At 45.9% G+C, this 12,028-nt stretch overlaps 1 protein-coding gene across 1 annotated transcript in view; it reads right to left on the bottom strand.

Annotated features, from left to right (window-relative positions):
- The window catches only part of LOC133104537 (uncharacterized), a 173,850-nt gene that overhangs the window by 3,059 nt on the left and 158,763 nt on the right, over positions 1 to 12,028 (bottom strand). The window contains exon 7 of the mRNA XM_061210407.1: positions 5,108 to 5,270. Within this exon, the coding sequence (XP_061066390.1) occupies positions 5,108 to 5,270 (163 nt within the window). The remainder of the gene's footprint in view (positions 1 to 5,107; positions 5,271 to 12,028) is intronic.

Below are 12,028 nucleotides of genomic sequence, written 5' to 3'. Positions count from 1 at the left end.
CAAATGTGTCTTAGTCCATTGAAACTGCTATACAGCATACTATAGAGTAGGTGGTTTATAAACAACAGAAATGCTCACAATTCTGGAGGCTGGAAGTCTGCGTTCAGGGTTGTGGTGAAGGCCCTCTTGGGGTGACACAAACATTCAGGACAGTGCTTGTACACGAATGTTCATAAATCACTATTCATAGTAGCAAAAAGAAACAACCTAATGTCCATCAACTGAAAAATGGATAAATAAAATGTGGTCTATCCATACAGGGGGAAATTAGCCAGCCTTAAAATGGAAGGAGTATTGATACATGTTACAGCGTGGATGGACATTGAAAATATGAGGCTCAGTGAAATGTGCCAGACACAAAAGACCACACACGTACTGCATGATTCCACGTATAATGAAACCTCCAGAAAAGGCAAATCCATAGAGACGATAAGCAGACTAGTGGTTGCCAGGGGCTGGGGAGAGGGAAAAATGGGGAGTGACTGCTTAATGGGTGCGGGGTCTCCTTTGGGAGGGATGAAAATGGCTTGAAACTAGATAGGGGGGGTGGTTGCACAACACTGTAAATGTACTAAATGCCACTGAATTGTTCACTTTAGAATGGTGAATTTTATGTGAATTTTATTTCAGTTAAAAAATCCATGAGTTCATAATGATACTAAAAGACTTTTTAAAAGGGTGGTGGATGGAAAACTGCAGTGAGAAACTGTAGAAGGAAGGATGAATAGAAATAGAAAATCACTCTTTAAAGTCACCTTAATGCTGACTGATCCAGATAAGAATCATCGATGGATGTTAAACCCTTGGGAAAAAGACAGTTGAGGTACAAGATAGTCACACAGGCCACACTGACCTGACCACACTGCCACCCTCATCGCAGACTTCCAGCCTCCAGAACTGTGAGAAATAAGTTTCTGTTGTTTATAAGCTGCCCAGGCTGTAGTATACGGTTATAGCAGACTGAATGAACTAAGATATAATCTACATACTGTCAAATTCACCATTTTAAAGTGTACAGATTGGTGGATTTCGTATATTCACAACATTGTACAGCCATCACCACTGTCTAGTTCCAGAATATGTTCATCACCCCCAAAACAAACACTGTGCCCATCAGCATCCTCCTGTAACTGAAAGTGGGGTCCCGCTGCTCGCTGCTCAAAAGCCCATAAAGAGGCAAAGTTGGTGGAAAGCAAAGTTTGCTTTATTTTGGAGGCCGGCAACTGGGGGGAGGGGCAGACTCCTGTCCGAAGGCCAACTCCCCCCCACTGACAACCAGGGGGCAAGAGCTTTTATAGGCAGAGGGAGGGGGCTACATGCAGAAACAGCACAGGCAGCTCTGACAGTCATCTTGAAATTGGTCATTGGTGGTCTGACCAGCACCATATTGATTGTTTTAGGTACAGTTAACCTTCAGTTCCCGGGTCGGTTTGTTCCCATTTCCTTGAGGCCAATTCTCGGAATTGTGGCAGCTTGTATCATGGCTACAGCCTGGTCATCATGTAGTTAACTTCTTCCACCTGATGGGGGTTTCAGTATCTATAAGACAGCTCACAGGATATGGCTCAGAATATTATCTATAGACCTTGAGAGGGAACTAAGGGCTTACTGACTTTGCTTACTGACTAAACTATTATCGTTTTGTCCTGTTTGACTGCTTTTCTTTGCTTCTACACTCTCTCACTTCTCTGATTAAACTTATTCTTTGGCTAAAGTTTTTCCACAGACAAAAGGCAGGAGGATATGGGGGTGGGGGAAGGACCATAGTGTCCTGTTTCGTTTCACTCCCCATTGCCCTCTCCCATGGCAAATGCCAAACCACTTTCTGTCTGTGGATTTGCCTCCTTGGGGTATTTCATATAAATGGAATCCTACAAAATGCACTCTTTTGTGTTTGGCTTCTTTCACTGAGCATGTTTTCAAGGTTTACCCATGTTGTAGCATGTATTAGTACTTCATTCCTTTTTTTTTTGAGATGTCTTATCAATTGTCAAATTAATTTATTCTAAGTTGCCAGCGTAATTTTTTAAAACATGAGTTGGTAAACTCCAATCTGATTAAACATATGTCTGTGGCTGAGAATACTTTTTTAATTGAAGTATAGTTGATGTACAATTTTATATGTTATAAGTGTATGGTATAGTGATTCACAATTTTTAAAGGTTATACTCCATTTGTAGTTATTATAAGTACTTCATTCCTTTTTAATGGCAAAATACCATTCCATGGTATGGAGAGACCACATTTATTTATTCATTCATTAGTGGATGGACATTTGGGTTGTTTCTACTTTTTGGCTGTTATAAATAATGGTGCTATGAACATTCATGTAAAGTTTTTGTGTGGACATACATTTTCATGTCTCTTGGTTACCTACCTAGGAATGGAATTGCTGGGTCTTTTGGTGACTATGTTTAATCTTTTAAGGAACAGTCAAACTGTTTTCCAAAGTGGCTGCATAATTTTATATTCCAACTCCAGCTGAGTGTGAAAGTCCCAGTTTCCTGGAGTTTAGTCTTATTGGGAAACTCTTGGAACCAGTGTAAAACACATGCCTCTGAGTTGTCTCACCCAAAGGGTGAGGGTGCTGGGGCATTTATACACCAAATCCCGCAGTCATTGGTTAGGGCTGCTAATTTCTTGGCTTTTCTGGTTGGCCGTGGGTGAGCAGAGTGACCCTAGAGAAAGCCTCTGGTGCTGCCTATTAGATGTTGGGCCTGGATGCGTGGAAAAAAGGGACTCGGTGAAGTATCTCTGCTGCTGTTCTTATGAATTGTTTAAGGATAACCCAGCCAATTCTCATATCTCCCACAGCCTGCTGTGGCCCTCACAGGACTGCAGATGCCCTTTTAATTGTGTTAAAATCACACAATTTAGGGTCTGTAGTGATCTGAAAAGCATCCTCCAAAAATTCATATCCACCTGAAACCTCCGAATGTGACCTTATTTGGAAAGACGGTCTCTGGAGACGTAATCATCTTGGATTTAGGGTGGACCCTGAATCCAATGACAAGTGTCCTTACAAAAAGAGGACTTCCCTGGTGGTCCAGTGGTAAAGAATCCGCCTTCCAATGCAGGGGGCGCAGGTTTGATCCCTGGTCAGGGAACTAAGATCCCACATGCTGCTGGGCAACTAAGCCCGTGTTCCACAACTACTGAGCTCACGCGCCTCAACTAGAGAGCCCGCGTGCCACAAAACTACAGAGCCCACGCGCTCTGGAGCCTGCACGCCGCAACTAGAGAGAGAAAACCCGCACGCCACAACTAGAGAGAAGCCTGAGTGCCACAACGAAAGCCTGCGCACCACAACGAAAAGATCCCACGTGCCTCAACGAAGATCCCATGAGCCTGCAACTAAGACCTGATGCAACCAAAATAAATAAATAAAAAGAGGAGAGGATGCAGAGAGAAGAAGGTGATTGAAGACAGAGGCAGAGATTGGAGTGACCAGTCTACAAGCCAGGGGACACCAAAGATTGCTGGCCACACCAGGAGCCGGGAGAGAGGCAGGGGACAGATCGTCCCTCAGAGTCTCTTGCAGGAATCAACCCTTCTGACATCTTGATCTTAGACCTCTGCTGTCCAGAACTGTGAGAGAAGAAATTGCTGTTGTTGAAGCCCCCTAGTTTGTGGTACCCAGTTAGGAAGCTAACGGGTGGTCTCAGCTGGTTGGTGCCTCAAGGCTCTAGTGTCCCCTGGGCTCCGAAGGCCAGTGCCCAGCCCGGTTTCCACCTCCACGATCAGCTCCTTCTGAAGTTCACAGTCTAAACGCTCCCTGCTCAGATAGGCCTTCTCCCCACCGCCCCATCCTGTGTTGCCCCCTACCATCTGTGCAAGGATCTCTATCACACACCTGTTTTATTTTCTTCCTAGGCCCGTGGCTCTCCAGAACGACGTGTTATTTAATTTCTCCGTATTTATCATCTGTCTCTTGCACTAGCATGTAAGATGCATGACAGCAGGGCCTTGCCTGCCTGGTTCACTGGTATCCTGAGCACCTGTGATAGGGGACTCTTTGCAGAAAGAACGAGAGGCTGGAGACCTTCGGAGTGCCTCTGGAGGCGCTACTGCCCCAGATGTCATGGGGAAGATGTAACTTCAGAGAAGCTGGCCCTTGACACCCCACCCACTCGCTGTGCATGGTGGGCAGAAGAGGTTTTGCTGAAACACTTAGACCAGGATCAAAATGTTCTCTTTTGAGATGAACTTAAGAAGTCACCCTGTTCTTTCCTGTGTCTGGCTTTGGGAGAATAATGAATATTTCCAAGTGTCACAAGCCTGCTCTGTTTTCCTTCTTCCCAGATTACCCCAGGACCCAGGATGCTGGTGGAAGACTTTGAATGGCATCTTCTCTTCCTGGTGAGGCTCCCTCCCTCTTCTTATTATGGCTGTCTCCTAGCAAGGTGTCCGATTGCTGCATCTGAGCACTTATTGTAGGGTAGCAGTGGAATCACCAGGATCCAGATAGTGGGGTACATCCTCTGAATAGCAGAAGCAGTGTGGGGGGAGGCACAGGGGAGGCTAATGCACCATCTCCCCAGGGAAGGATTAGCTACTTTGATTGATTGATTGATTTTTAAAATTATTTTTAAGCTGCTTTTCAACTGTCTCTGCCCAACAGCTTCTTTGGGTCTCCCCTCTGATTTCTATTCAATTTTATTTAAAATATGTCTCTTTTCTTCAAGCTTGGGCAGGGATTGATCTTTGCTAGCTGAGTAAGGGACAGTAACTCCGGAATGCGAAGCCATGTCCTGTTTAGTAATTCCTGGACGAATGGAGGCTGTGCCAGGCATCTCATATGTTTTATCGCTTTTAGTTCCCACAACAACCCTATGAGTGAAGTATTGTTCCCATTTTATAGATGAGGTCAGACAGGTTAAGTCATGTGCCCAACATCCTTTCCTTCCCTTTTCTTTTCTTTCCCTCCTGTTCCGTCCTTCTTTTCTTAAAACATGAAAAAATTAATAAACTTTATTTTTTAGAGCAGTTTTAGGTTCCTAGCAAAATTGAATGTTAAGTACAGAGATTTATATCCAATATATCCCCTGCAAACTGCCCCGCCCCCAATCTGTAGCCCCAGGAACCTCTCCAGCTGAGCTGTAGTTACCTGTTTCTCCGAGTGCCTTGAAATCCACCATGCAGGCGGGCAATCGTGGTCTCGACACTCAGGAAAGTGGTGACTTGATGGATGCCCATGGTTCCTCTCATAGAGATGCTTTCTTGTTTGTTCCTGAGAGTCCTCTGGGGGTCATGGCTGTATTGAGTAAGAACTTCCTAGAACACATTGTGGTTTGAAATGCTGGACTTGGTAGATGGGGAATAGGCTGGGAGAGGGAGAAAAGCACCGAATTGGGCCCAGGAGGGACGCTGGGCAGCTTAAGGGAGACATGGGTTGAGAGTCTGGGCTCTGGACTCTAGTAGACCTGGGACTGGCCCCCAACTGTGAGACTTTGGGTGACCTCTCTGAGTGTTGGCTTCTTTCTGGGTGAACCAGGATAGGCTGGTCCAATGCCTTCTCCCCTGCAATGTGCCCCCATCCTATGTAGGCACTCCCCCCAGAACAGGAATGGAGAGTCAGAATGCAGATGGCCACTTTCATTCTCTCCCAGCCTTTGTGATCTTTTTGTTTCTCTCTCCAACTCAGAATTTCTCTTTTTTAGCTGACGATACTCCGTGAGGCTTCAGATCTTACAAAGGCACTTTGATCATATGGCTCATCATCAGCTCCTTTTATCTTGGGAACATCTGGCGAAGCAAATCTAATCAATACAGAGCGGCAGAGGGCTCACGGAAGGTCCACATCTTCCCGGGTCTCCTTCAAGAGCACTGAGTCACGATGAGGCTGCCTTGCCAGCCTCAGGTCCAGGTGTGAACCTGTCTGGACATACCCAGCAGTGCAGAACACAGCACCCATGGGTCGGGGGCCTGCTGCATGCTCACACACGACATCTCCAATTCTCCAGGACCTAACCCTAAACCTAACCCTAATCCTAACCCTGACACGGACCCTAAACCTAACCCTAACCCATACCCGTACCTGGACCCGTACCCTAACCTGTACCCTACACTGTACCCTAAACTTCACCCCAACCCATACCCTAACCATAACCCGTACCCTAAACCTAACCCTAACCCTAAACCTAACCCATACCATAAGCCGTACACTAACCTGTACCATAAGCCGTACACTAACCCTAACCCTAACCCTAACCCATACCCTTAGCCGTACCCTAACCCTAACCCTAACCCTAACCCTAACCTTAACCCATACCCTAAGCCTTACACTTACTCGTAACCTAAGCCTTACCCTAAACCTAGCCCTAACCCTAACCCTAAACTTAACCCTAACCCTAACCCTAACCCCTACCCTAACCCTAACCCATACCCTAACCCCAATCTGTACCCTAACCCTAACCCTAACCCTAACCCTTACCCTAACGGTAACCCGTCCCCTAAACCTAATCCATACCCTAAACGTTGACCTAACTCTAACCCATACCCTAAGCCGTAACCTAAACCTAACCCTAACCCCTACCCTAACCCTGACCCGAATGCTAACCCTAATCCTTACCCTAACCCTATCTCTAACACTAACCCTAACCCATACCCTAAGCCGTACCCCAACCCATACCCTAATCTGTACCCTAACACTACCACATAACGTAAGCTGTACCTTTACTCGTAACCTAAGCTGTATCCTAATCCTAGCCCTAACTCTAACCCTAACCCTAACCCTAAACCTAACCCTAAACACTACCTTAACCGTAACTCATAACCTAAAACTAATCCGTACCCTAAACCTAACCCTAACCCCAACCGAAACCCATACCCTAACCCTAACCCTAACCCTAAACCTAATCGGTAACCTAATCCTTACCCTAACCATAACCTTATCTCTAACCGTAACCCTAACCATAACCTAAGCCGTACCCTTACTCGTAACCTAAGCCGTACCCTAACCGTAGCCCTAACCCTAACCCTAAGCCTAACACTAACACTAACACCTAATCTAACCCACACCCATACCGTAATACTAATCTGTATCCTAACCCTAACCCTAACCCTAACCGTAATTCTAACCCTAAACCTAATTGGTACCCTAAGCCGTACCCTAACCTGTACCCTAAGCTGTACGCTAACCCTAACCCATACCCTAACACTAACCCATACCCTAGCCCTAACCCTAACCCTAACCCTAATCTGTACACTAATCCTTACCCTAAACCTAACTCTAACCTTGACCGTAATGCATACCCTAAGCCGTACTCCAACCCATACCCTAAGCCGTACCCTAAACCTAAACCTAACACTAACCCCTACCCTAACCCTAACCCTAACCCATACACTAAGCCGTACCCTATCCCATACCCTAAGCCATACCCTAACACTAAACCTAACCGTAACCCCCACCCTAATCGTACCCCGTCCCCTAAACCTAATCCGTACCCTAAACCTTACCCTGATCCTAACCCTAACCCTAACACTAACCCATACCCTAAGCCGTACCCTTACTCGTAACCTAAGCCGTACCCTAACCGTAGCCCTAACCCTAACCCTAACCCTAACCCTAACCCTAATACCTAACCTAACCCTCACCCATACCCTAACACTAATCCGTATACTAAACCTAACCCTAACCCTAACCGTAACTCTAACCCTAAACCTAACCAGTACCCTAAGCCGTACCCTAAACCGTACCCTAAACCGTACCCTAACCCTAACTCTAACACTAACCCTAACCATAACCCGTCCCCTAAACCTAATCCATACCCTAAACCTTACCCTAACCCTAACTCTAACTCTAACCCATACCCTAAGACGTACCCTTACCCATACTCTAAGCTGTACCATAAACCTAACCCTAACCCCTACCCTAACACTTGCCCGTACCCTAACACTAATCCGTAACAAAATCTTCGCCCAAATCCTAACCCTAACTCTAACCTTAACCCTAACACATACCCTAAGCAGTACCCCAACCCGTACCCTAGGCCGTAACGTTATCCCAAACCTAGCCCTAACCCGTAACCTAACCCTTACACTTACTCGTAACCTAAGCTGTACCCTAAACCTGGCACTAACCCTAACCCTAACATTAACCCTAACTGTAACCCTAACCCCTAACCTAACCCTCACCCGTACCCTAACCTTAATCCATACCCTAAACCTAACCCTAACCCTAACCCATAAACTAAACCATACCCCAACCTGTACCCTAAGCCTTACCGTAAGCCTAAACCTAGACCTAACCCATTACCTGACCCTTGCACTAATTTGTAACCTAAACCATACCCTAACCCTAGCCCTAAACCTAACCCTAAACCTAACCCATACCCTAAGCGATACCCTAACACTAAAGCTAACTGTAACCCCCACCCTAACCGTAATTCGTTCCCTAAACTTAATCCGTACCCTAAACTTTACACTAACCCTAAACCTAACCCTAAAGAATACTCTAAGACGTACCCTTACCCATACCCTAAGCTGTACCATAAAACTAACCCTAACTATAACCCTAATTCTAACCCTAACCCTAAACCATACCCAAAGCTGTACCCTAACACTAACCCTAACACTAACGCATACCCTAAGACTTACACTTACTCGTAACCTAAGCTGTACCCTAAACCCAGCCCGAACCCTAACCCTAACCTTAACCTTAACCCTAACTCCAAGCCTAACCCTCAGCCATACCCTAATCCTGATCCGTACCCTAAACCTAACACTAACCCTAACCGTAACTCTAATCCTAAACCTAACCTGTATCGTTAGCCGTACCCTAACACTTACCCTAAGCCATACCCTAACCCTAACCCTAACCCTAACTGTAACCCTAACACACACCCTAAAACTTACACTTATTCGTGACCAAAGCCGTACCATAAACCTAGCCCTAACCCAACCCGAATCCTAACCCTGACCCTAAACCATAGCCTAAGCCGTACACCAACCTGTACCCTAAGCCGTACCCTAACCATAACCCTAACACTAACCCATACACTAAGCCTTACACTTACTCGTAACCTAAGACGTTCCCTAAACCTAGACTGAACCCTAACCCTAACCTTAACTCTAACCCTAACCCTAACCCCTACCCTAACACTCAGCCATACTCTAACCCTAATCCGTAATCTAAACCTAACACTAACCCTAACCGTAACTCTAACCCTAATCCTAACATGTACTCTTAGCCCTACCGTAACACGTACCCTAAGCCATATCCTAAACCTAACCCATACCCTAAGGTGTACCCTTACCCATACCCTAATCCGTTCCCTAACACTAACCCTAACCCAAAACGAAGCCCTACCCTAACCCTAACCCTAAACCTAATCTGTACCCTAATCCTTGCCCTAACACTAACCCGAATCCTAACCCTAACCCTAACCCATAAACTAAGCAGTACCCCAACCCGTACGTTAAGCTGTACTGTAACCGTAAACCTGGACCTAACCCTTACACTAACTTGTAACATAAGCCGTACCCTAACCCTAACCCTAAACCTAACCCTAAACCTTACCCTAAGCGATAACCTAACCGTAACATTAACCGTAACCCCACCCTATCAGTAACCTGTCCAGTAAACTTAATCCATACCGTAAATCTTACTCTACCCCTAACCCTAACCCTAACACATACCCTAAGTCTTACACTTACTCGTAAGCTAAGCTGTACCCTAAACGTAGCCCGAACGCTAAACCTAACCTTAACCCTAACCGTAACCCTAACCCCTAATCTAAACCTCAGCCATACCCTAAACTTAATCCATAATCTAAACTTAACACTAACCCTAAAAGTAACACTAACCCTAATCCTAACCTGTGCTCTTAGCCGTACCGTAACACCTACCCTAAGCCGTACCCTAACCCTAACCCATAACCTAAGGTGTACCCTTACCCATACCCTAATCCGTTCCCTAACCCTAACCCTAACCCAAAACGAACCCCTACCCTAACCCTAACCCGAATCCTAAACCTAATCTGTACCCTAATCCTTGTCCTAACCCTAACACGAATCCTAACCCTAACCCTAACCCATAAACTAAGCAGTACCCCAACCCTTACCCTAGGCCGTAAAGTAACCGTAGACCTAGACCTAACCCATTACCTAACCCTTACACTAACTTGTAACATAAGCCGTACCCTAACCCTACACCTAAACCTAACGATAAACCTAACCCATACCCTAAGCGATACCCTAACCGTAGCCGTAACTGTAACCCCCTCCCTAATAGTAACCCTAACCCTAAACTCAATCCGTACCCTAAACCTTACCCTAACCCTAACCGTAACTCTAACCCATACCCTAAGACGTACCCATACCCATACCCTAAGCTGTACCATAACCCTAACCCTAAACCTAACTCTAACCACTACCCTAACCCTAAACCGTACCCTAAACATAATCTGTACCCTAATCCTTACCCGAAACCTAACCCTAATTCTAACCCTAAACCTAAACCATACCCGAAGCCGTACCCTAACACTAAACCTAACACTAACGCAGACCCTAAGCCTGACACTTACTCGTAACCTAAGCCGTACCCTAAACACAGGCCGAACCCTAACCCTAACCTCAACCCTAGCCCTAACCCTAACCCCTACCCTAACCCTCAGCCATACCCTAACCCTAATCCGTACTCTAAACCTAACACTAACTCTAACCGTAACTCTAACCATAAACCTAAACTGTACTCTTAGCTGTACCGTAACACGTACCCTAAGCCGTACCCTAACCCTAACCCATACCCTAGGGCGTACCCTTACCCATACCCTAATCCGTTCCCTAACCCTAACCCTAACCCAAAACGAACCCCTACCCTAACCCTAACCCGTACCCTAAAGCGAATCCGTACCCTAATCCTTGCCCTAACCCTAACCCGAATCCTAACCCTAACCCTAACCCATAAACTAAGCAGTACCCCAACCCGTACATTAAGCCCTACCGTAACCGGAAACCTGGACCTAAACCATTACCTAAACCTTACACTAACTTGTAACATAAGCCGTACCCTAACCCTAACCCTAAACCATACCGTAAGCGATGCCCTAACCGTAACATTAACCGTAACCCAAACCTATCAGTAACCCGTCCACTAAACTTAATCCATACCGTAAATTTTACTTTACCCCTAACCCTAATCCTAACACATACCCTAAGTCTTAAACTTACTCGTAAGCTAAGCTGTACCCTAAACCTAGCCCGAACGCTAAACCTAACCTTAACCCGAACCGTAACCCTAACCCCTAACCTAAACCTCAGCCATACCCTAACCCTAATCCGTACTCTAAACTTAACACTAACCCTAAACGTAACACTAACCCTAATCCTAACCTGTGCTCTTAGCCGTACCGTTACACGTAGCCTAAGCCGTACCCTAACCCTAACCCTAAACGTTACCCTAAGCGATGCTCTAAACGTAACATTAACCGTAACCCAACCCTATCAGTAACCCGTCCACTAAACTTAATCCATACCGGAAATCTTACTTTACCCCTAACCCTAATCCTAACACATACCCTAAGTCTTAAACTTACTCGTAAGCTAAGCTGTACCCTAAATCTAGCCCGAACGCTAAACCTAACCTTAACCCTAACCGTAACCCTAACCCCTAACCTAAACCTCAGCCATACCCTAACCCTAATCCGTAATCTAAACTTAACACTAACCGTAAACGTAACACTAACCCTAATCCTAACCTGTGCTCTTAGCCGTACCGTTACACGTAGCCTAAGCCGTACCCTAACCCTAACCCATACCCTAAGGCGTACCCTTCCCCATACCCTAATCCGTTCCCTAACCCTAACCCTAAACCTAAACCAAAATGAACCCCTACCCTAACACTAACCCGTACCTTAAACCTAATCCGTACCTTAATCCTTGCCCTAACCCTAACCCAAATCCTAACCCTAACCCTAACCCATAACCTAAGCCGTACGCCAACCTGTACCTTAAGCTGTACCCTAACCCTAACCCTAACCCAAGACGAACCCCTACCCTAACTCTAACCCATACCATAAATCTAATC

The sequence above is a fragment of the Eubalaena glacialis genome, chromosome 13 (assembly GCF_028564815.1).
Source record: "Eubalaena glacialis isolate mEubGla1 chromosome 13, mEubGla1.1.hap2.+ XY, whole genome shotgun sequence".
NCBI classification, from domain to species: domain Eukaryota; kingdom Metazoa; phylum Chordata; class Mammalia; order Artiodactyla; family Balaenidae; genus Eubalaena; species Eubalaena glacialis.
The sequence above is the reverse complement of the archived record's forward strand: the minus strand, read 5'-3'. Positions and strand labels throughout refer to the sequence as shown.